The sequence below is a fragment of the Pongo pygmaeus genome, chromosome 7 (genome assembly GCF_028885625.2).
Source record: "Pongo pygmaeus isolate AG05252 chromosome 7, NHGRI_mPonPyg2-v2.0_pri, whole genome shotgun sequence".
In the NCBI taxonomy this organism is placed as follows: domain Eukaryota; kingdom Metazoa; phylum Chordata; class Mammalia; order Primates; family Hominidae; genus Pongo; species Pongo pygmaeus.
In genome coordinates this window covers 154,367,094-154,392,266 of record NC_072380.2, presented here as the reverse complement: position 1 = coordinate 154,392,266, position 25,173 = coordinate 154,367,094, and the positions used below count along the sequence as shown (strand labels likewise).

The following is a 25,173-nucleotide window of genomic DNA, read 5'->3' as shown; positions in this document are numbered from 1 at the left end:
AGGAGAACATCACACTCTGGGGACTATTGTGGGGTGGGGGGAAGGGGGAGGGATAGCATTAGGAGATATACCTAATGCTAAATGACGAGTTAATGTGTGCAGCGCACCAGCATGGCACATGTATACATATGTAACTAACCTGCACATTGTGCACATGTACCCTAAAACTTAAAGTATAATAATAATAATAATAAAAAGGAAGGAAGACACCTCGATGACCAATAAGCAAGTGAAAAAAACGATGAGCGTCGTTAGTCCTCAGGGAAGGCTCGGTTAAAACCACAAGGAGCCGCCTCTGCGTCTCCACCGAGGGCACGCAGGTGAAAAAAGGACCACAACAGATATTGGCAAGGCCATGGCGCCAGCAGAACGTTGAGGGCGGGATGGGAAAATGGCGCAACCTCTTTGGAAAACTGACATTTTCTTCTGAAGTTAACATATGACTCAGCAATCCCACTTTTCGGTATTTTACTCAAGAGATGTGAAAACATCCATACACAAAATTACTTCTACAAAAATGGTCATAGCAGCCTTATTCATTCTAGCCTCAAACTGGAAACAACCCAGACAGGAAGAATACTGCACATCCCCCTGAAAAGATCTAAAGTCAATCATCTAAGTGTCTATCTCAGGAAACTAGGGAAGGATCAAGTTAAACCTGAACCAGGCAAAGGAAATGAAATAATAAAAGTTAAAATAGAAAAAGAGGAATGAACTTGCGGCACATGCAACGACATGGATGAATCTCAAAAACATGCTGAGTGAAAAAGTTCCAGACACAGAAGATCACAGACTGCCTGCTTCCAATTACATGCAATTCTGGAAAAGGCCAAACTCATCGGCAGGGAAATCAGAACAGTTTTGTAGTGATGGAGCTTAACCAGGAAGGGGCATGAGAGAGCTTTTTGGGGTGGTGGCAAATGTTCTATATCCTGAGAGGATGTGAATTACGTGGGCTGGATTCATGAGCTCTACAGTAAAGATCTGTGCCCTTCATTGTGAGTTAAAATACCTCAATTTTTTAAATACTTAGAACTTTAAAAATTAACAATTTGGGGAAGAGATGTGCTTCAAAATTCAGAATATTTTAGATTTTTTAAAAAGTAATATGATATACATGCTGTATATTTCAAGAACATCCTTAGCAGGGTCTGGGCAGATGTAGAATGAAATAGATTGGCATCCCTGCTGCACAAGCAAATAGTCACACTGGGTCCCACAAATTGCATCACGTCAGTGCGGCTCAGTGTCTGCTATCCAATGAGGCTGCTGCAAAGCTGTGGGGGAAAAAAAGTTTAATTTTCTGAGCTTGGGAATTTCAATTTTAGACAAAGAACTGTGGCGTTGTTATATGCAGCAGTGAACAAAGACAGTAAAGGTCTGGGGGAGGGGACCTTCTGGGGGACCTCAGGGCTTCCTGGGGGGCTGGGGTTTCATGGAGGTTCTGCCATCACCTGTTTCGTGGGTGAGAGAGCCCCCCAGGTCCCGCTGTACCCCATTGTTTTACAAATGGCCAGGAGGAGGTCTATCCTGGGCAGACAAGCTATCCAGCTTCTGCCATAAGTGGAGGGCGGATTTCCATTCCAGGGACCAAGGGATCAACCCCAAGGAGGATGCAAACGGTCCCACCTATGTCTTCTGCCCCACAAGATGTCCCCTCATGCTCACAGCATCACACATTTAGTATTCCTTTAGGATAAACTTCTAGAAATGGGGTCACTTGGGGAAATTCTGTATATTTTCAACTTTGATATTGACATTGCCTTTTAATTGAGATTGAAAAAACCTTCCAAAAATGCAGATCCAATCAGCCTCCCACCAAAGGACACTTCCTTGCTGATAGTCAGCGTTTGACTGTTTGCCAGGCTTAGTCAAAATGTTACATTAGTTTTCGTTCCTTAAGTATTAGCGAGGTTGAGTTTACAGTGTCTTCACCAGGCATGTATCCCTTCATCATTTTACAATGTCTTGTTTGTCATCTTCTTATCGATTTATAAAGTGCGGGTTGTTGATCTCTGATGTTAATCCTTGGCAATAGGCAGCAACAAAGATCAAAACAAAACTTTGCTTCATCTTTCCACTTAATTTATAGTAATTTTGCTGAACTAGCTTTTTTAAATGTTTATCTTCACATTTATCAATCTTTGCTTTTACGGTTTTTGGGTTTGGGACCATAATTTTGGGGGTTATCACCCACCCCCAAAGAATCTTGGGATCAAAAACTTTGGAAATATTGAATCACAGAATCTGGGAACACTTGAAATTGAGAAATATTGCAGTCATCGTTATAAAATCACGTGATGTTAGGAACAGAACTTTCAGGACCTTATATTTTGAAGGGACAGTTCATTCATTCATTTATTTCTCATTCATTGATTTATAAAATTAATGGCCTATCTGCTGTGTGCCGGGTACCATGCAGGGTGCTGGAGATCCAGCTGTGAATAACCAGACAAGGCCCTGCCCTCCTGGCACCCACCGCAGAGGGGCCACCTTCAGCTGACACTCACTAATCATCTGCTATGTTGGAGACTCCTGGGTGGTGCCCGGGACACAGTCAGGATCCACTCTCCAGCCTCCTGGTTTTCCAGCCTCACCTTGAGCAGCTCCACAGAAAGAATCTTCGGGAATGAGTTCCCTGTCCCTGAGAACCATAGAACAAAGAAGACAGCTGGGCGCTGGGGACTCGAAAGAGGGGAGGGACAAGGCGGTGATGGAATCAGGTTTCAGGGTGGCCAGCTTGGGCCAGGGCAGCTAGAATCCCAGGCCCTGCTCTCAGGTAGAGGGACAGATGACTCCAGCCCCCCATGCCCCTCTGCTGACAGATGGCCATCAAGTCAGTCCCATTCCTGAGCACGGATGTGTGGTCCAAGGAGCTGCTGTGGACACTCACCACACCCAGCTGGACCCAACAGGAGCAGTCCCCTGAGAAGGTGAGCCCCACCCTGCCTCCAGGAGCAGCCCCTACCTGCCCCCTACACAGCCCCAGGGGCTCTGTCCATAGGACACCCAGGGCCCTAGAAAGAAGCTGGTGGACTTGAGGCAGGGGCAGGGCCTGGACAGCAGGACTTGAGCTGCATCCGCTGCAGCCACAGGCAGAGGCTTGGACAGTCCAAAGCCAGGTGTTGCGGTGGCTGCAGGGGCAAGGGAGGCCAAGCGAGCGTGGTCAGTGGCAGCTGCTCAGAGGAGGTGGCAGGCCACCTGGGGGGGTCAAGCACAGGACAAGATGCTGCCCCTCCCACAGGCCTTCCTGTTCACCTACTATGGGCTAATCCTTCAAGCTGAAAAAAACGGTGCCACGGTCAGGAGACACCTGCAAGCCCTCCTGGAAACATCCCACCAGTGGCCCAAGCAGAGGGAGGTGAGGACCCAGGCCCCACCCTGTCCCCACCACCACCTGACCCTGATCACAGGCTGAGCCTGACGGCTGGTCTCACACCATGCCCTAATCCTGACCACAGCCTGAGCCTTTTTCTCCCTGTTCTCACCCCAACCCCTGACCCTGGTCACAGACTAAGTTCTGACCTTGGTCTACAGTTGAGCCTTGACGCTGATCACAGGCTAGCCCCTGACCCCAGTTACAGCCGTGATCTCAGCCGCGGCGTAGCCCTCCTCCTCCATCTTAAACACATCTCCTCGTTCCCACTCCGGCACAGCCTGCTCATAGCTGGCAGTGAGGGATAATGGGCCTCCAGGGATTCACCTCTGCCCCCTGCGCCCCTCACTCCCCACACCAGACCCCATAAGCCGTGTGTCCCCTGGCATGGGCTTGGTCACGGGTCCTGACAGAGTGGGGTGGGTGCTGGCTGCCCTGGGGCCCTGGATGAGCCCCAACCCCCTCTGGGGGTCCCATTCCCCCTCAGTTTTCACTCCTGCCAGGGGAGGAGCCGGGTCTGGTCCTGGACTTTGGGGCCCCCGATGAGTGACCCTGATCCCCGACCCACAGGGCATGGCTCTGACCTTGGGGCTGGCGGCCACCCGCCACCTGGATGACGTCTGGGCCGTCCTGGACCAGTTTGGCCGGAGCAGGCCTGTCAGATGGAGTCTCCACAGCTCCTCCCCAAAGGTACTGGCTCAGGGGTCCTCAGAGACCAGCAGGGGGCTGTGACAGCAAGACCCCCCACCCTCTGTGAAGGCCAGCCTCTGGGGACTCCCAGGACACTGTCCCTTTCACCCACCCCGTTCAGGGGGGTGTGGGAGGGGCCTCCACAAGGAGGGGAAGGCAAGGGTCCTGGACTCCAGCCAGCTCCAGCAGAGACGAGCGCCCCACATACACCCCACCCTAACACCCTACCCAAACCGTGGCCCTAACAAGGCCCAAGCCATCCCCCAAATAGCCAGTCCCAGTCCCCCTGTTTTCTGACTGAGGGCCATGGAGGCCCACTGCCCCTCAGGACAGACACCTGCCCCCAGGGCCCTGCTAGAGCTGGGCAATCACCTCCACAGCTCCCCAGAGGAGGGTAGGGTGGGGTGCTGACACTCCTCACCTGCCTGCCACCCCTCGGCCAGAACTCGGAGGACCTGCGCTGGAAATGGGCCAGCAGCACCATCCTCCTGGCATACGGCCAGGTGGCGGCCAAAGCCCGGGCCCACATCCTCCCGTGGGTGGACAACATCGTGTCCAGGATGGTCTTCTACTTCCACTACAGCTCTTGGGTAGGCCCCTGGCTGCCCCTGCAACATCCCAACACCTGCCCCTTCCCACCAAGACCGAGTCCTGGACCCCAGCCCAGAGCTGCCCCACCAGCCTCTCAGAGCGGAGAACTCCAGGACCTTCCAGGGCCTTGGAGCCCACCCCCATGCCCCACCCAACCCCGGAATCATGAGGAACCAGGCCCAGCTTCCTGGTGGCCCCAGGTTTCGTCCGTCCATCCCACCGAAAGTTCTCTGGGCTTCATGATGCCTCTACCCTCACTTCTCCTCTTAAAGCAAACCCTGGGTTTTCACTTTGGGGGTGGGGGACATGGGTATGGAGAGGCCAGGCTGACATCCATCATGCCTTGATGACAAGCCCCTGACTCCACACTCCACACCAGGGGCCTCCAGCCCAGGTCACTGTGAGGGGCCCCGCAGGGCTGCCCCCATCCCAAAGTAGCCACATCACTGCCCCAGGTTGCCGCTGCTGTGGCCCTGGGGCATGGGGTTGCCACATCTCAAGAGACTTACACGCACTCTCCCAGTGTTTAAACGTTGCCAATTACAGTTTTAAACAAAACCATGCAGCCCCAACCCTTAAGAAGCCCCCCAGGTGCGGCCCCGGTGGGTGGTCTCTGCTGTCCCCTTTCAGCCATGACCTTGCTGCCCCTTGGATCACAGCCTCACGCTCTTGCTCCCACTGCACACTCCCGCGCCCTGGGCCCTGACCCTGTCCCCCGTTCCAGGATGAGACCCTGAAGCAGAGCTTCCTCACAGCCACCCTGATGCTGATGGGTGCGGTGAGCCGGAGTGAGGGCGCCCACAGCTATGAGTTCTCCCAGACCTCCGAGCTCCTCCAGTGTCTGATGGTGCGTTCCAGGCCCTGAGCGAGGCGGGCAGCCTCCCTCAGTTTACCCCCTGCGGAAGGAGTGGGGTGGGTTTCTAGGGCATGTCCTAACCTGACTCCAGTGGCTTTGCTCTGGTGCTCTGGCCTCCTGGTGGGGCAGCTCACAGAGGCCTCTCTGGGCGGGTGAAGGGCTGGAGCATAATCCTGCAGCTCTGGAGGAGGCCAGGCAATGAGATCTTCCCAGGGTGGGGAGACCTGGTGTCGGAAGTGGGACTGGCCAGGCCTGAGCGGCTTGGTGCCACCTGGGACTTGCAGGTTTTGATGGAGAAGGAGCCCCAGGACACTCTGTGCACGCGGAGTCGCCAGCAGGCCATGCACATCGCGTCCAGCCTCTGGTAGGCCCCCCGCCTCACACAGGGCTTCCTCAGTGCCATGCAGCAGCCTCTCCACTCGGGTTTGGAGCTGGCAGGCAGCAAGGTGGAGAGGTCAGAAATGGAGCACCATTCTGTGTGCCAGGCACCATTCTAGGGTCTGAGGACCCAGCTGTGGGACAGCAGGGAACATCCCTGTTCTCTAAGAGCTGACATTTGGTGGATGGGGACAGACCGTGAGCAAACCACACATCTCAGCGACAGCTGACACTGCTGCCTGAAGGCAGATGGGGCTGGGGGAGCGAGGTGGAGGGGAGGTAAGATCCTCACGGGTTGAGGGCTACAGGAGACTCTGCAAGGAGAATTGATTAACTGAATATTGGTGGGCTGGGCACCCACCACTGGCCCCATGCTCTTCTAGGCTCCAGGATACAGCCTGAGGCTGGGTTAGTTGGCCCTGAAAGGGGACTTTTGGGCAAAGACCTGAAAGGGTGAGAGAGTAGCCCTGCAGTTTCCAGCTGAAGGGACAGCAGGTGCAAAGGCCCTGAGGCTGGTGCGCAGCAGGGTTGCTGGAGGACCCGCAGGGGGCCAGGGTGGCAGGGCTGGAATGCATGAGGGCCCCGGGAGCCACGGGGAAGGTCGTCCAGGCTACTGCAGGGCACTGGCTCTTGCCTGAGCGAGGTGGGGCGTTGGGGGAGTCACACTTGAGAAGGAATGTCTGGATCCAGTGTGGGGAGTAGATGGAGCTTCCAAGAAAAAATGGGGGACCAGTCAGGACCCCCTAGAATAATCCAGGAGAAAAGTAACAAGTGGTCTAATTAAGAGTAAGAAGTCCTTAAATGTCGAATAAATTGTGATGGTAGAGCTATCAGGAGCTGCTGGAGGGCTGGAAGCAGCTTTCAAGGGAGGGAAAAGAATGGAGAAGGTGCTGAGGCTTCGCCCAAGCAACAAGGAGGACAGTCCACTGTGATGGGGCGGGCTGCGGGTGCAGCTACCCTGGGGGAATGCGTCAAGATGGAGATGCTCCTTAGACAGCATCAGGATGGCATTTAAAGCCAGGGACTGAGAGGAGAGATGGACCAGGACATCACCTGGCCAGGATGCCCCAGCTCAAGGCCCTGCAGAGGCAGGTGGGCCAGGGAGGCAGATGTGTGCACAAGAGTCTCTGTGAACAGCCGAAGGCCAGAAGTCTGCAGGGATGAAGGCAGACACCACTCAGGGACCTCCCCAGGCCCCAGCCCCATGCTAATGGCCCTCTGTCTTCCCTACAGCAAGCTGAGGCCTCCCATAGACTTGGAAAGGAAGTCTCAGCTCCTGTCCACCTGCTTCCGCAGCGTGTTTGCCCTGCCGCTGCTGGATGCCCTGGAGAAGCACACCTGCCTCTTTCTGGAGCCTCCCAACATCCAGGTGTGGCCTATGGCTTGGGAGCAGTCAGGCTGGATGCACCAGGGCTGGGGACCCGGGGCAGTTCTTCACTGCTCTGACCACCTACAGGTTTGCTGCGTGCTATATGCCGCAGTGTGTTTGCCCACCTGTAAAATGGGGGTGATACTAACATGGCCAATGGTACTTAACACTTGGCAACTGAACTGAGACACTGGGTGAGCAGTGGCGTGGAGGAGCGCCCTGTAAACAGTGGCGCGTGTAGCCTCCCTCCCTCCCTGCCGGCCCTGAGAGCCAGCGGGAAGAGGCTGGCAAGCCTGTGCTGCCCAGCCCTGCAGGCCTTGGCCGCCATGCTATGTGGCAGGGTCACATCTGAGTTTTCGCCGAGCTCCCCAGCAGCCCAAGGGAAGCAGAGAGGAGGGAGATGAGTTCCCCAACCTTGTAGGGGTCCCTGCAACACCTGGAGTGAGTCACCTTCCCTGCAGGGTGGGCTCAGTCTTACCACACAGCTACTCAGAGGTGGTGCCGTGCCCAGGCTGTGCCCAGCCCACCCTGCCACCCCAGGAGGCTGGGGAAAGGAACTCCAGGATTGCTCTCAGCACTTGGCCAGTGCCTACCCCTTCCTGGGTTCTGTTCAGTAAAAGCCGCCCCTGCAGAGAGACACCTGCCATTGCTCATGGCCACCACCGGGTACATGTGTGGCTCCTGGGCACAGTCACCGTGCCTGGCTTCTAGCGTGTCTGCAGTCCTCAGTCTGTGGCCAGAGCCAGTGTTAACTGAGCCCCTGCTAGGTGCCCGGCCCTAGATCAGTTATCTCACCTTCCCAGCAGCGGCCCCAGAGTAAAGAAATGCTCAGAGAAATGAGGCTGTCTGGTGGGAGAGGCAGGGTTTGAAACCCGACCCTGTCCCCCAAGGCTGAGTCCAGGCTGGAACTAGACAGACGCTTAGGGTGGGGTGGTGAGAGAACAAGGGTGTCCTGGGCCCAGGGCAACACAGCCCTCCAGAACGGTGGCCCCTGGCCACACCCCAATCCCACCGCAGTTCAGAGTGATCCCGTTACCTGATGACACGGTGACACTGAGGCTGGCTCACCCAGGGAGTGCCACCTGGTGTCTGGGGGTCCGGCGCTGGGAGCTGGGAGCACTGAGCTGGGGTTCCTGTTGACTCCAATCGCCTGCCTGCCTCCACTCTGGCAGGTGGGGCTGGCTTCATGCCATTCTCAGGTGAGGAAAGTAAGCTCAGAGAGGCAAAGTAAGTCTCCCCAGGGCACCTAGTGAGTGACCAGAGCCCCAGGGCTCTGCTCCTGATGGGCCCTGGAAGGGAGGGTAGCTGGGGGCATTTCTCTGGTCCTCTCCCTCTCTAAACATACCCAGCAAGCAAAGCAGTGAAGATTAGGAGCATGGCATGTAAGACCCAGAACTCAGCCCACTGCATCATTGGCAGGGCCTGGGCAAAATGAAGACGCCAGCCCCTGCTTCAAACCTAAGAACCTCCAGAGCATTCACCCAGCGCAGGGCCCTTTTCAGCCCGGGACCCTGGGACCACTCAGGGCACCCTCCTGTGAAGCTAGCCCTGCTAGGAATGAACTCGTCCGGGCCACGGAGACACCTGTGCCCTTGGGTGATCACCAGCGGCCTCCCCACCTAGTCCCCACATCTGCCAAATGGGGGCCATGGCGGCCCCCTCGCAGGCACGGTGGCGAGCCCCAGTGGTGAGCAGCCCGGCACATGCAGGAAGTAGGCGCTCCTCAGGCTCTGCGTCCACCTGGGCGTGGCACTGCCTGACCACCCTTGTCTCTACACAGAGCCTGTACAGCAGGACCACGGAGGCGCTGGACCTCATGCTGCAAAGCCTCATCATGCAGAACCCCACCGCCGAGGAGCTGCATTTCCTACTGTCGGTGAGGCTGCGGGGAGGCCAGCCGGCTGGGGCCGAGGGGTCCTCAGCCTATGGCCAGACTCCAAAGGAGGGCATCCCAGAGGAGACAGGGCGGGACCTGGGGGCTTCGAGTGGTCCAGGAACCGGGAGGGGTGAGGGCCACCGGCACTTAGGGATCACAGTGGTTTGGGGCACTGGGGAGGGAGAGACAGCAGGTGGCCTTGTAGAAAGAGGGCTGATGGGCCAGGCACGGTGCACGCCTGTAATCTCAACACTTTGGGAGGCCAAGGCGGGTGGACCACTTGAGGTCAGGAGTTCGAGACCAGCCTGGCCAACATGGTAAAACCCCATCTCTACTAAAAATACCAAAAAAAAAAAAATTAGTCAGGCATGGTGGTGGGCACCTATAATCCCAGCTACTCAGGAGGCTGAGGCAGGAGAATTGCTGGAACCCGGGGGATAGAGGTTGCAGTGAGCCGAGATCTCACCACTTCACTCCAGCCCGGGCAAAAGAGAGAAACTCTGTCTCAAAAAAAAAAAAAGAAAGAAAGAAAGAGGGCTGATGAGGGTCCCACCCTCCCCTCCTAGAGAACTTCCCCTGCAGTGTCCCCTGAAGGGTCTCCCAAACCCGCTGCCCCCACTCCCGCCTGCCCTCCCTCACCTTGTCAGGAGGGAGACCAGAGCAGGCAATGACAGTCCCGGTGCAGGCGGAGGCCCAGGGAGGGGAGGCTGGCTCTGGCTCAGAGGTCAAGCCCAACGGGACTTCTCGCAGCCCTGGCTGAGGACTAGCAGCCACAGGCAGAGAAGGGAAGGGTGGGGCCCAGCAGGCAGAGGGCACGCAGGGCAAAGGTGAGCAGTGCAGAGGAGCCCAGCGCGTCTTGGGGAAGTCACAGATGTGTTTCTGGGACACCACTGGGTCACAGAATCTCCAAATACCATGTACCCTCATCCTACTTCAGAGCCACTAATTATATTTCTAATCATATACCACCTTAATAAAGAGCTCAGATTTGGCTTAAAAACTATCTGACGTACCAGTCTCCAGATGCCTTTGTAAGTGCAGCAGGCAGAGCCTAGCCGAGGATGGATGGAGCCTTAGAGAGGGGGCAAAGCCGGAGTGGGCGGGGCCTGGGCCGAGTGGGCGGGGTCTGAGCCGGTGGTGGGCGGGGCCTGAGCCAAGGGCCCCGCAGAATCCTCTCCCCGACCCTGACCGCCCCGCAGCACCTGTACATCTGGCTGGCGTCGGAGAAGGCGCATGAGCGGCAGCGGGCTGTGCACAGCTGCATGATCCTCCTCAAATTCCTGAACCACAATGGCTACTTGGACGTGAGTACGCGGTTCGCCGGTCCCACGCCCCGCACCCGCTCTGCCGACTGGGCCTCCTGCCCTGGATCGCAAGGGCCCAGCCAGAGCCGCCCTCCTCCCAGATCCTGCCAGGGTTCATAGGGTTCAAGGCCCCCTGGACACCTGCCTCCAGGACAGAGTGGATCCCTGAGTACCCGACAGCGCAGCCGGGCTCCACATTGACTGGCGGCCCAGGCAATCTGCCTCCTTGCAACTGAGGGAACAGGCAGGGAGGGGCAGGACCTGCCCGAGGCCTCACAGCTGGGATCTGAAGGCAGGTCTCCCTGACCCCTGACCCCTGACCCTGGAGCTAGGCACCTGTCTATGCACCTGAGGCCTTGTACAGGTGTTTCTCCTCAACGAGCCCCAGCTTTTCACCTGTAAAGTAAATGGAAATGACCCCTCCCTAGAGCGATATGGTGGGGCTCAGATGGGGTGGAGGCTGTGAGAAGGCTGGTAAACTGTACGGCCCTGCGCCTGATTAGGGGTTCCTTGCTGCATGGAGTGGCCACCCCACCACCCTTCCGCCAGTGCAGCCCCTATCATGACATGGCTTACAGCCCTTATTTGTCGCTACTGCCCTTGAGTTGCATCAGCATATGGTCAGAGAGTGCGCTTCCGCGAGTATGAGCCCAAACCCGCATTAAACCCGCATTAACTCCCTAGACATACTCAGGGGGATGGGAAAATTAGTTCCTTGCCCTAATGCCTGGTGGCTGCCTGGTGTAATGAGGGCAGGAGGCAGAAGTGCTGAAAGGAGGGGGGACTGTTCTGCCAAGGGAAAGACCCTGCACCCCTAGGAGGAGGTGGACAATTAAAGTGGCTTCAATTTACTCAAAATCCATTTCAACATCACAGGACTGGACCAGGGTAAGGCAAGCAAGATACTCACCTTGCGCACAAAACTTACCGCAGAAACAAAAAATTCTGTAATCAAGATGATTCATGTTTTCAAAACTCAATTTGGCAAGCTATGGCCCATGGGCTGACCACCTGCTTTTGTAAATAAAGTTTTATTAAACCAGGACTAGGATGTGGGTAGGACAGGTGAGGTGACATGCAAAACCAGGGTCAGATCCTGACTTTACTTACAGTTTTGAGATTTTGCTCATCACAGAGTTTTTTGCACTTATTCTGATTTTTCTAAATACTGCATTAAAATATTACTTTTCTTTTTTTTTTTTTTTTTTTTTGAGACAGAGTCTCACTCTGTCGCCCAGGCTGGAGTGCAGTGGCCCGATTTCAGCTCACTGCAACCCCCACCTCCCAGGTTCACGCCATTCTCCTGCCTCAGCCTCCCGAGTAGCTGGGACTACAGGTGCCCGCCACCACACCCAGCTAATTTTTGGTATTTTTAGTAGAGTCAGGGTTTCACCATGTTAGCCAGGATGGTCTCGATCTCCTGACCTCGTGATCCGCCTGCCTCGGCCTCCCAAAGTGCTGGGATTATAGGCGTGAGCCACTGCACCCAGCCACCTAAAATATTACTTTTCTTGATTGCTGAATGTTTTGCCCAGCCCCTAGTCCTGGCCCTGCCACACCGTTGGAGGGGTCATCTCTGATGTAGGCCATGCTGGGTGAGTGTGTGGCAGGGCTCTGAAGGGAGGGTCTGCCATCAGTGATTCCTGTACTCTCAACACAGCCAAAAGAGAACTTCAAAAGGATTGGGCAACTGGTGGGCATACTGGGGATGCTGTGCCAGGACCCAGACAGGGCCACCCAGCACTGCAGCCTGGAAGGGGCAAGCCATCTCTACCAGCTCTTGATGCGCCACAAAAGTGAGTTCTGTGAGTTCTGAGCACCAACTTCCACCCCAGCTGCAACCTCTGGCATACCCACACCCGCACCCCTGACCTCAACCTTGCCCCAAATTTACCCCCAAACCCAACCCGGATCTGAGCCATAACCCTGTAATGGCCTCACCCTGACCCCCACCACTCTGATCCCAGTCCCCAAACTGGGCACAGGCCTGACCCTGATTACAAATGACTACCCTAACCCTGCCCTGGCCCAAACTAGACCCCAAGACCACCTTCACCCTGCCCTTACCCACCCTGTCCCTGGCCAGCAGTTGAAGCTTTGCAGGCAGAATCACAGGCCCCCAAGGAGCTCTCCCAGGCCCATTCGGACGGAGCCCCACTCTGGAACAGCAGAGACCAGAAGGCCACTCCCCTGGGCCCCCAGGAGATGGCAAAGAACCACATCTTCCAGCTCTGCGGCTCCCAAGTCATCAAGGTCAAAGTCCTTAGAGTGGAGGGCAGGGCAGGGGCGTGACCAGAGCACACCACATATCTGGGGAGTGGGGAGTGGTATGTAAATGCGCTCACTCGCTCGCTCACTCTCATGTTGTTGAGGTGGAGCCAGCACACAGGGGGGCCAGCACACATTAGATGCCTACTTATTACCTATGCCAAGGGCTTCACAGACATTACCACATCCCTTCCTCAAGTTTTATAAACGGAATTGAACCAAATGATGAAGAAATGATGGCACAGGGCTGGTCAGTGCCCCACTGGAATTTGATCCAGCCCCAGCTACTCCAGAACCCGTGCCCTCAGCAACTGTTGCAAGCCACTGGTGTGCTGAGGCACAGTGTGGAAAACCTAAAGCCCTAGGGCCAACTCACTGTCTGTGTTCAGAAGGAAAAATACCTTACTTGGCTGCAGTTTACCCTACAGAACCTGCCCTGAAGGCAGAGGCAGGGCCGGGAAGGAAGAGTTTCACTGAAGGGACAGCTGCTTCACTCCATGTGGTCCCTGCACACAGACCGTGGGTGTCCAGCTCTGGCTCTCCCCAGACAGACAGGAGCAGTAGAAAGGAGAGGATGGGAGGGTCTGCTAATCATAGAACCATCGTAGAACCACAGGGCTGAGAAGGTTCCAGCTGGAGAACAGACACTTTGGGCCTGGGTTCTGGTCCCAAGTTTGCCCCTAACTCCTCATGTGGTCTTGGATACATGACATCTTTATCACCACCCCCACTGTCATCATCACCACCAGCATTATCACCACCATCATGATCACTGTCACTGTCACAACCACCACCATCATCACCACCATCATCACCATCACAGCCACCACCACCAACATCACTATCACCATCATCACTACCACCACCATCACCGCCACCACCACCATCTCCATCATCACCATTACTACCATCACCACCCCATCACCACCAACATCATCACCACCATCCTGATCACTGCAATCATCATCACCACCATCATGATCACTGTCACCACCAACATTATCACCACCATCACCACCACCATCACTATCACCATAAGCATCATCAACATCACTATCATCACCACCACCACCATTAGTACCATCACTGCCCCCACAGTCATCACCACCAACATCATCACCACCATCATGATCACTGCAATCATCACCACCATCATGATCACTGTCACCACCACCAACATCACCACCACCATCACCATCACCACCATCACCATCACCACCATCACCATCACCACCATCATGATCACTATCACTGTCACCACCACCAACATTATCACCACCATCACCACCACCATCACTATCACCATAAGCATCATCAACATCACTATCATCACCACCACCACCATTAGTACCATCACTGCCCCCACAGTCATCACCACCAACATCATCACCACCATCATGATCACTGCAATCATCACCACCATCATGATCACTGTCACCACCACCAACATCACCACCACCATCACCATCACCACCATCACCATCACCACCATCACCATCACCACCATCATGATCACTATCACTGTCACCACCACCAACATTATCACCACCATCACCACCACCATCACTATCACCACCATCACCATCACCACCATCATGATCACTGCAATCATCATCACCACCATCATGATCACTGTCACCACCAACATTATCACCACCATCACCACCACCATCACTATCACCATAAGCATCATCAACATCACCATCATCACCACCACCACCATCACCACCATCACCATCACCACCATCACCATCACCACCATCATGATCACTATCACTGTCACCACCACCAACATTATCACCACCATCACCACCACCATCACTATCACCACCATCACCATCACCACCATCATGATCACTATCACTGTCACCACCACCATTATCACCACCATCACCATAACCACCATTGCCACCACCACCACATCACCATGACTACAACCACCATCACCATCTGCATTACTATGACCCTGCACCACCATCGTTATCACCACCACCACCACTTCTACCATCACTGCCACCTTCATTTCACATTTATTCCTGCCCTTGATTGAAGGAAGATGGCTCCAAAGTCTTTACCAATCCTGAGATTGTAGTATTCTGAGAATCTAACCACCATTCCAAGTTGAATTTCTTCACAAACATTCTAAATGCTAGATTTAAGCAGAAGGTTAACATTCTAGCAAATGATTTTAATCATCTAACAAATATTCTAGCCAGATGTATAATAACATAATATTCTTTTAAAAAAGTTCTTACCACAAATCTTCCACTAAAATTATTTTAACATTCTAACCATTGTGCTAATACTCTAACATTCTCACAAACACTGTACCAAAATTTTAGAATTAAAAGATTCTAATAAATATTCTAACATCCATTATTTAACACTTAATTTGATGTTCTAATATACTTAGAAACGTCCTAAGTTTCTAAGTTTGCAGGCACACGCCAACAAATATCCTAACATGCAAAGAAGCATTTTGCCATCCTGACATCCTTGCAAACACCCTAATTTTCTGTGAGGCTGCTCTCCTATCCCTCCTTCAGCTTCTAACTTCCTTCGGTTCAATGCTGTGTGTCCCCACTGTGCAGAGAACCCTCTGGGAGGATGGGTGTGTTCTATCTCTGTGCTACCCAAGGTAGCCACTGGCCACGGGGAGCCATGGAGCACTTGAAATGTGGCTAGTGCTACTGCAGAACTGAATTTTTAATTGTACTTAAATTGAAATATAAATAGCTGTGTATAGCTAGTTGCACAATGCCTAAAGTCTTTCCAGAAAGTTCTACCTTTGCAGCAGTGACTGAGGCCTGGTCCCCCCTCCAGGAGGCTGTAGTCTGAGGCTATGGGGGGGGGGGGGTCACACCCATCATCTTGCATTTCTCTAGAGCCCCTTCCTTACCCCTGAGCTCACGGCCGCTTGCGGACGCGAGACCCACCTTCCTGGACCTTTAAATCCACTCCTGGGAGGAGATGGACAGAGGGTGTCAGGGTCCCGGGACAGTGCTGCCTGTCCTGGGACAGGAGCTGGGTCCTGGCTGCACCCACCCTGACCTGCTCCGAGGCTGACGGCAGCCCACGCCCCCTTCTGGGACTGGGGGTTGGCCCAGGTGACCTCAAAGCTCCTTCACAGCCAGGAAGTTACTTTCTCTTTGATAAATGCTCATAAGGAGGACTGGAGCCTGGCAGGGGGACACCCCACGGGGCTGAGGCTGGCAGATGAGGAAGCCCTATGGGCAGAGGACAGCAGAGGAGGGGAGAAGGGAGGCTGGCCCGGCCACCCAGTCCTGAGACAAGCACGGAGTGTGAGTGTGGGAAAGACCCCAGGCCATGGTTGGCTCTGACAGATGTGGACGTGCGCAAGTCTAGACTGCAAATCACTGGCAGGTGCTTGGAACCCGGAGGAGTGGGGCTTAGGAGGCCAGATATGCTCAGAGACTTGGGAGATCCTGGGACAAAGGAGAAGGGTAAAAGCAGAAGTGGGGAGGTGGATGCCCAGGCCCAGGGGGCCCAAGGTGATGGCCTCTCTCCACCCGCGCTGTACAGGAAATCATGCAGCAGCTCACACTGGCAGAGTTGAATGACCTCATCTGGACGGCCATCGATGGCCTGGGCTCCACCAACCCCTTCCGCGTGCAGGCGGCCTCCGAGATGCTGCTCACAGCCATCCAGGAGCATGGGGCCAAGCTGGAGATGGTGACGGCGCTGGGGCTGAGCCAGGAAGGGCCAGGGGGTGGAGGGCGGGCCCAGAGGTCAGCATCCAGGGCTCAGGTCCTTGAGCCTGATGGGGGAGACACAGATCCCACCCTAGGAAGCAACTAGTCTGATGGTTTTGAGTGAGCAAATGAATGAATGGATGGCCCAAGCAAGTCCCCTGGGTCCTGGGTGGTGACTGTGGGGTCTGAGCAGCCGCTGTGTGCCGTAATGTGGGAATGGTGGGAAAGGAAGGGGACAGCACAGACCAGCCCCTCAAGGAGCTTGAGGTCTCGGGGAAGACGGACACACAGGCAGATGTTGCCTGGACAGCGTATGGGGATATGATGTGGCGGAGGAGGACCCCCCAGGGAGGTGAGCGGTGCACCCCAGAGAGAGGATGCCCAGTGCCAAGTCCTGCAAGTGGGCGAGCTCAGACAGGGAGACTGGCACTGGGCATTAGGGATGAGCAGGAGAGACCCCAAGGAGAAGGCAGGGTGCCCCAGGCACAGGGCACCGCATGTGCAAAGTGCCATGTTTAGGAATGAGTTGGGAGGCAGGGGGCCTGGACCTTCCAGTGTCGGCCTGGGCAGTGTGGACAGCATACAAAGACCTCAAATGCCATGCAGAACATGGCAGGACCTGTCCCCCCCCCAAGACTGGGACTTCTCTTCAGACCAAGCAGCCAGGGTAGGGCTGTGCCCCCCACCCAGACAGCTCAGGACAGGGCCATATCTGAAGGGGCTCCATGCTCATCAGGATGAGACCTCCCTCTGCCTTCAGGCTCCCAGGGCAGGGCTGGGCCTCCCTGCCAGACCTCTCCCTCTCTGCATAGGTTTCCAGCATGGCCCAAGCCATCCGCCTCCGCCTGTGCTCTGTCCGCATCCCCCAAGCCAAGGAAAAGACCCTGCATGCCATCACCCTGCTGGCCCGGAGCCACACCCGCGAGCTGGTGGCCACCTTCCTGGACATCTCCATCCCCTTGGACAGGTGCCTGCCCCTCTACCCTCAGTGCCCACTCCCCGTCCTCTCCCCAGGCAGGAGTGGTGACCTCTGCCCTCCTGTCTGCCCCCGTCATGGCCCACAAGGACCTCTATAGGGCTGGGTGCTTGGAGGGAGCCCACATCTGTTCATCATTGCACACCTCCTGGGCGGCCACAGGGGAGGCACTGCTCACTGTCTCCTGTCCTGGCTCCACATGAAACACCTGCCCCAGCCGGGCCACTCTGTCACCCGATGGAGAGGCCGCAGGACCCTGGGTGCTCCTGGCAAGACCCCAGCCCACACTGAAGCCTCGCCGCCCAGCAGCAAACCCCTCTGTCTCTTCTAATCTACAGACACTCTATTGTCCTTCCTGCCCCTCTACAGACCACCCCACTACGTCCGCCAGAGGCCATCAAAGCCCTCTCAGGTGGGGCTGGCTTTTCTCTCACAGCCCTCAGACCCCTGGGCCTGGAGATGGGCTAGGATCCTTGTCACCGCTCATGGCCCTTCCCAAAGTCCCAGCTCTGCTTCCCAGGTCCTCAGTCCATACCCCCTGCCACCTACCTACCACGCACCTGTCCTGGATGGCCCCTCGCTCCAGTCAGGGACACCCCTCAGCTCACTCCCCGTGCCTGACTCCTGGGGGATTTCCCTGTCTTCCCCTCACCCTGATTTCTCCAGGCCTGGATCTCCTCCCTCCCAAGGACCTTGTCTTCCATCCCCCGCAGCCACCCACTCCCCCGGCCATCCCTTGGTGTGACCATCACCAGCTTCAGGCACTCCCACCTTTACAGCTCCAGACCCAGTGAGCCTTGTCCCCAGGACCCACCGTGCACTGCCCTGCACCCCTCTTACTCCCCCTCACCTGTCCTCAATGTCACCCTCCTTCCAGCCTGGGGTGCACCTGGCAGTGAGACAGTGACTCCTGCACACACACAGGTCCCTGGCCCCAGCTGCTGGCCTTGCTCCCATTTCACTGAACACTTAGAAGCCACCAGAACAGGGGTGTCATAAGCTCCCAGAGCCCAAGAGTTGTTTCCAGGAAGATGTCTAATTTCCATGTGGAAGCGCATTTGTGGTTCTGTGAATAATTTCTAGTTTTACTGCACTGTGGTTGGAGAGTGTTGTCTGTAAAGTTTTTACCTTATGGAATTTACTAATCTTTTAAATGCTTTTTGTGAATGTCCCATTGGCACTCAAGAAGCAGGTGTATTTTCTGTTGTCAGGGTGTAGAGTTTGAGATACCGGCATATCTCAGGATATTACGGGTTCGGTTCCAGGCCACCACAATAGAGCAGTCACGTGTGCCTCCGTGTTTCCCAGTGCACATAAGAGTTCTGTTTATACTATACTGTGGTCTATTCAGTAGGCAATAGCATTATGTCTTTTCAAAGAACAATGTACTTACCTTAATTTAAAAATGCTTTAGTTCTAAAAATTGCTAATGATCATCTGAGCCTTCAGCAAGTCAGGATCCTCTTGCTGGTGGGTGGTGAGGACTGCTGACTGGTCAGGGTGGTGGCTGTTGAAGGTTCGGGTGTCTGGCAAGTTCTTCAAAATAAGACAACAATGACGTTTTTAGCATTAATGGACTCTTCCTTTCCCAAAAGATTGTGCCATGTGATGCTGTTTGATAGCATTTTGCCCACAGTAAAACTTCTTTCAAATTTGGAGTCAATTCTCTCAAACCCTGCCACTGCTTTATCAGTAAATTTATGGAATATTCTAAATCCTTGGATGTCATTTCAACAGCATCTTCACCAGGAGTAGATTCCATCTCAGAAACCACTTTCTTAGCTCATCCATAAGAAGCAGCTCTTCATCTGTTCAAGTCTGATCATGAGATTGCAGCAATTCAGTCTTCCGGCTCCACTTCTAATTCTAGTTCTCCTGCTATTTCTACCACATCTGCAGTTACTTCCTCCACCAAAGTCTTGAGCCCCTCAAAGTCATCTGTGAGGGTTGGAATCAACTTCTTCCAAACTGCTGTTCATGTTGCTCTTTTGCCCTCCTCCCCATGAATCACGAATGTTGTTAATGGCATCTAGCATAGTGAGTCCTTTCCAGAAGGTTTTCAATGTACTTTGCCCAGATGCATCAGAGAAACAACTATCTATGGCAGCTACCCTCTTGCAAAGTGTATTTCTTCAATAATAAGACTTGAAAGTCAGAATGACTCTTTGATCCATAGGCTGCAGAATGGTTGTTGTGTTCACAGGCAGGAAAACCACATCAATCACCTTGTACATCTCCATCAGAGCTCTTGGGTGACAGGTGCATTGTCAATATGCACTCACATTTTGAAAGGAATCTTTTAGTTCTGAGCAGTAGGTCTCATCAGTGGGCTTAAAATATTCAGTAAACCATGAAGTAAAGAGATGCGCTGTCAACCAGGCTTTGTCATTCCATGTCTAGAGCACAGGCAGAGTGGATTTAGCATCATTCTGAAGGGCCCTAGGAATTTCAGAATGGGAAATGAGCATTGGCTTCAACTTAAAATCACCAGCTGCATTAGCCCCTGACACGAGAGTCAACCTGTCCTCTGAAGTCTGAAGCCAGGCTTTGACTTTACCTCTCTAGCTACGGAAGTCCTAGATGGCATCTTCCAATAGAAGGTTGTTTCTTCATTGAAAATGTGTTGTTTAGTGTAGCCACCTTCATCAGTGATCTTAGCTAGATCTTCTCGATAACTTGCTACAGCTTCTCCACCAGCACTTGAGGCTTCATCTTGCACTTTTATGCTATGGAGATGGCTTTTTTCCTTCAACATCGTGAACCAACCTCTGCTAGCTTCAGACTTTTCTTTTGCAGCTTCCTCACCACCTCTCTCAGCCTTCATAGGGTGGAAGAGTTAGGGCCTTGCTCTAGATTAGGCTTTGGCTTAAGAGAATGTTGTGGTTGGTTGATCTTCTCCTCAAACCACTAAAACCTTTTATCCATATCAGCAATAAGGCTGTTTCACTTTCTTCATATGTGTGTGTTCACTGGAGTAGCACTTTTCATTTCCTTCAATAATTGTTCCTGTGCATTCACAGCTTGGCTCACTGTTTGGCAAAAGAGTCTTTGCTTTGGGCCTATCTTGGCTTTCAACATGCTTTCTTCACTGAACTTAATCATTTCTAGTCTTTGATTTAAAGTGAGAGAAATAGGACTCTTCCTTTCACTTGAATACTTAGAGCCCATGTTAAGTTATTAATTGGCCTAATTTCAATGTTGTTGTGTCTTGGGGAATAGAGAGGCTCAAGGAAAGGAAGAGAGATGGGGGAACGGCCAGTGGGTGGAGCAGTCAGAACCCACAACATCTATGGATTCCGTTTGGCATCTTATATGGGTGTGGCTCATGGTGCCTTAAAACAATTACAATAGTAACAGCAAAGATCACTGATCACAGATCACCATAACTGATTAATAATAATGAGGATGTTTAAAATACTGTGAGAATTACCAAAATATCACACAGAGGCATGAAGTGAGCACACGCTGCTGGAAAAATGGCACCAACAGACTTGCTCGACGCTGGGTTGTCACAGACCCTCAACTCGTAAAAAATGCAATATCCGCAAAGTACAATAAAGTGACACACAGTAAAACGAGGTGTGCCTCTATATGTATAAGGTTTACCTTGATTGTGTTGTCGAGGTTTTCTACATACTTAATTTCTGTCCTCTTGATCTGTCTTGGACTGAGTGTGTGTTAAAGTCTCGCTAAAGAAACATTGGTGTGTCTCTATCTATACTTTCAATCCCTGGACTTTTACTTTGTGAAAGTGGTTGCCATGTTATTTGCCACATACATAGTCACAAGTATTCTATGTTTATGAACCATGACTTTTAGTATTGAGATGCCCTGCTTTGCCACACTTAATGCTTTGGGGACTTGAATTCTACTGTCTGTTCAGAATCATTAACCTGCTTTTTTATTTTTCCATTTGCCCAGTGTGCATTTCTCTACTTCTTTATTTTAGCCTTTGGGAATCCCTTTGTTTTAGGTCTCCATCTTAAATACAGCACAAAGTTTGTCCTGATTTGTAATCCAAATTGAAAATCTTTTGTAATAGGTGAGTGAAGCCTGTCGATATTGATGTGATTGATATGTTTATCTGTCATGACATTTTGTAGTTGTGTGTATTCCATGATATTTGCTGTTTCTTTCTCTACAAGAGGTGCATTCTTTGCTCTTTAACTTCAGTTTTGTTTTAATCTAGGAAATGCATTTTTGTCCTAGTTGTTACCTTTGTGCTCCTAACCTATTTTAATGCCCTTAGTCCCTTAGTCCCCATTTTATTATTCAGCCCTTTAATATCAGGTTTATCTTTGTGTGTGTGTGTGTGTGTGTGTGGCGGAGTCTTGCTCTGTCACCCAGGCTGGAGTACAGTGGTGCAATCTCAGCTCGGTGCAACCTCCGCCTCCTGGGTTGAAGCAATTCCTCTGCCTCAGCCTCCCAAGTAGCTGGGATTACAGGTGTGCACCACCACGCCTGGCTGATTTTTGTATTTTTAGTAAAGACAGGGTTTTGCCATGTTGGCCAGGCTGGTGGTCTTGAACTCCTGACCTCAGGTGACCCACCCCCCTCAGCCTCCCAAAGTGCTGGGATTACAGGCGTGAGCCACCGTGCCTGGCCAGGTTTATCCTTTTTATTTGATACTGATGCAGGACTGGTGAGCCCCAAAGGTGGGGCTTACCCCAGGAAGGTTCTTAGCCTTGCCCAGGAAAAAATTCAGGAGCAAGCCAATGGTGTTAGACACCAACTTTGATTGAAGCGGCCATGCGCAGCAGCAGCAGAGGCCTGCTTCTTACAGAGCAGGGCTACCCAGAGGCCGTGAGCCCAGAGGAGCAGCTCAGAGGCACTTCTGCAGTTAATTACGTGCAAATTACGGGGTATTTTATGCAGAAATTCTTAGGAAAAGGGTGGTAACTTCGGGGTCATCAGGTCATTGCCGTGGAAAGAGGTGGTAACCTCCCGGCGTAGCCATGGCCATGGTAAACTGACATGGCACGCCGCTGGGTGTGCCTTATGGAAAGGTGCTTCTGCCCCATCCCTGTGATAGCTAGTCCCCAATTTGGTCCTGTGTCCGTGTCCCACCTCCTACCCCAATACTCTTTAATTCCCACCTATTTTCTGCACAACAGTCAGTGAAATTATTCTATTTTCCTCTTTCTGTTTCCTTTCTTCTCCCATTTTTCAGTTACATATTTGTACTTTGTCAAAACATTGAACATTGACACTCTACTGCTCCACCCTCATCTCCACACTTTGTGTTTACAGGCACACCATCAGTTCCTAGGCTGAAGTTTTCCAGTCATCTTAGTCATCCTCCAAAAGATTCAGAATTCTTTAGGTTCTTTTATGTTGAAAGTTCTTTATTTGAAGAATGGTTTGGCTGGATATAAAATTCTTTGTTCACATTTTATTTTATTAAGTATTTTTTATATGCTGTTTCATCGTTGCCTTGCGTTGTTTTTTAAAAGTTAATGACAATAGGGGTTTTTTTGGAGTTTGTAAGTTATTTGATCTTCTTGCCCAGAGACTTTAAGATTGTTTTGTAATCTTTGAAATCTAATCATTTAGTTAGGAAATGTCTCAGAGCTGATCATTCTGGGTTAATGTTCCCAGGCACCTGGTACATTCTTTGATTTTGTAGATTGAGATCTTTTTTTTTTCAAGAGAATTAAATCATTTATTGATTACACATGATAATGGATGATACACAAGCTTCATTCCCATCTATAGTTTTATCTGGTACCATTATTCAATTTATATATATTTCATAGGATGTGCCAACAATCATTTTTATAACCAACAATTCCATGATTTTTCTTGGGCCATCCCTTTTAATGGTGAACTTCAGGTCACAACAGTAACTATCAGTTCAACTACACCAAGGTTTCTGAAGACAATGGCGTCTCCACCCAAGCAGGTTGTACATAAATTCCAAATAGAACCTGGCATCACCCTGAAGGAATTCTAACTTCACACTGTTGGGGAAGTTTACTAAGATGGCTTCAGAGTAGACTAACTTTACACCACACATTTAAAAAAAAAAAAAAGACATTTATTCAGCATCACGATCAGACTATTACATTTAGCAATCAACAGCGTGGGAGCAAAAAAAAAAAAAATCTACATTAAAACCCTTTGTTGGAATGCTTTACACTTTCCACAGAACAGAAACTAAAATAACCTGTTATACAATTAGTCACAAATACAGTCCTCGAGTTTTTTGCCCATACACATGACTATTTGCCTAAAACATGTCTTCTTTGTAGCAGCTAGGCCCTGCCACCACCGTGCTTGACTGAGTTCACAAATCTGTTGTAACCTGTAGCTTCCCTGTCACTTCTATGGCTCTCCTATCCTGCTAAGCTTTGTTTCCTAATTAAAATCTTCTGCCACTGCCATAGCTACTGCTGCTACTGGAACTGCCATAGCCACCTTGGTTTCATGGTTTAGCAAAGTATTGGCCTCCACCACCATAGGGGCCAGAGCTTCTGCCTCCAAAGTTTCCTCCCTTCATAGGGCCAAAATTTGAAGACTCATTGTTCTAATTGCCAAAATCATTGTAGCTTCCACCACCTCCAAAATGGCTTCCATCATTACCAAATCCATTATAGCCATCCCTACTGCCACCATACCCACCACCACCACGGCTGCCACCAAAGCCACCACAACCACTAAAGTTTTCTCCATGACCAAAGTTGTCATTCCCACCGAAACCACTGCCACAATCACCACCAAAGTTTCCAGAACCACTTCGACCTCTTTGGCTGGATGAAGCACTCGCCATCTCTTGCTTTGACAGGGCTTTCCTAACTTCACAGCTGTGGCCATTCACAGTATGGTATTTCTGAATGACAAGCTTATCCACAGAGTCATAGTCGTCAAAGGTTACAAAGGCAAAGCCCCTTTTCTTGCCACTGCCTCAGTCAGTCGTGATTTCAGTCACTTCAATTTTTCGAAATTGTTCAAAATAATCCCTTAGGTGATGTTCTTCTGTGTCTTCTTTAATGCCACCAACAAATATCTTTTTCACAGTTAAGTGGGCAACTGATCTTTGAGAATCTTCTCTTGAGACAGCTCTCTTTGGTTCCACAACTCTTCCATCCACCTTGTGTGGCCTTGCATTCGTGGCTGCATCCACCTCCTCCACAGTGGCATACGTGAAAAACCCAAAACCCCCGGAACGCTTGGTGTTGGAATCTCTCATTACCACACAGTCCGTGAGTGTTCCCCATTGCTCAGAATGGCTCCTCAAGGCTCTCATCTGTTGTTTCAAAGCTCAACCCTCCAATGAAGAGTTTCCTCAGCTGTTCGGGCTCTTTAGGGGACTCGGACTTAGACATGACAGCAGGAAGAAGAGAGACTTTAACGATGCTTCTTCAGGGGCATCCACGGGCAGAAGAAAAAAAGAATTGAAATGTTTTTGAGGTTGCTACTCCCGGAAAATTTTCTTGGTTAAAGTTGTAAATATCAGTCACGTTCCATTGCTGTTTTTCTTCCTCAGGGACTCCAATAATACAAATGCTATTCCTCCTGTCTTCCATTTTCACTACTTTCCCTCTGACCCCGTTGACTCTTTCTTAAATTCACTTTCATCCTCTTGGTTGCTTTTCTTGTTTGCCTAAATGCCCCTTTTTAAATTATCATTTGAGTCTTATCTCTCTTGGACACCTTATACTCTTTCTTCATTTCTGAGATAATTTCTTCATCTCATCCATTTCTTTCCTGAAGTCAATCAACTCTCTTTGCAGCTCCTGTTGGATTTTTTTGTCCTTTTTTGAACTCATAATTCAA

General features: G+C 51.9%; 1 protein-coding gene and 1 pseudogene across 9 annotated transcripts in view; one reads left to right on the top strand and one right to left on the bottom strand.

The window, feature by feature from the left end:
• LOC129042357 (maestro heat-like repeat family member 5) overlaps positions 1 to 25,173 on the top strand; it is a 78,885-nt gene that overhangs the window by 28,823 nt on the left and 24,889 nt on the right. For 4 of the 9 annotated variants that reach the window (XM_054498246.2, XM_054498245.2, XM_054498243.2 and 1 more), the window contains 13 exons: positions 2,826 to 2,933; positions 3,245 to 3,361; positions 3,947 to 4,066; positions 4,510 to 4,656; positions 5,382 to 5,504; positions 5,798 to 5,877; positions 7,125 to 7,260; positions 9,041 to 9,136; positions 10,336 to 10,440; positions 12,101 to 12,236; positions 12,527 to 12,693; positions 16,252 to 16,401; positions 17,234 to 17,388. In XM_054498246.2, the coding sequence (XP_054354221.2) occupies positions 2,826 to 2,933; positions 3,245 to 3,361; positions 3,947 to 4,066; positions 4,510 to 4,656; positions 5,382 to 5,504; positions 5,798 to 5,877; positions 7,125 to 7,260; positions 9,041 to 9,136; positions 10,336 to 10,440; positions 12,101 to 12,236; positions 12,527 to 12,693; positions 16,252 to 16,401; positions 17,234 to 17,388 (1,640 nt within the window). Of the gene's footprint in view, positions 1 to 2,825; positions 2,934 to 3,244; positions 3,362 to 3,946; positions 4,067 to 4,509; positions 4,657 to 5,381; positions 5,505 to 5,797; positions 5,878 to 7,124; positions 7,261 to 9,040; positions 9,137 to 10,335; positions 10,441 to 12,100; positions 12,246 to 12,526; positions 12,694 to 16,251; positions 16,402 to 17,233; positions 17,389 to 25,173 lie in introns of all 9 variants that reach the window. The other 5 variants (XM_054498244.2, XM_054498250.2, XM_054498248.2 and 2 more) reach the window with 2 other exon arrangements.
• LOC129042358 (heterogeneous nuclear ribonucleoprotein A1-like) lies at positions 23,446 to 24,722 on the bottom strand (annotated as a pseudogene).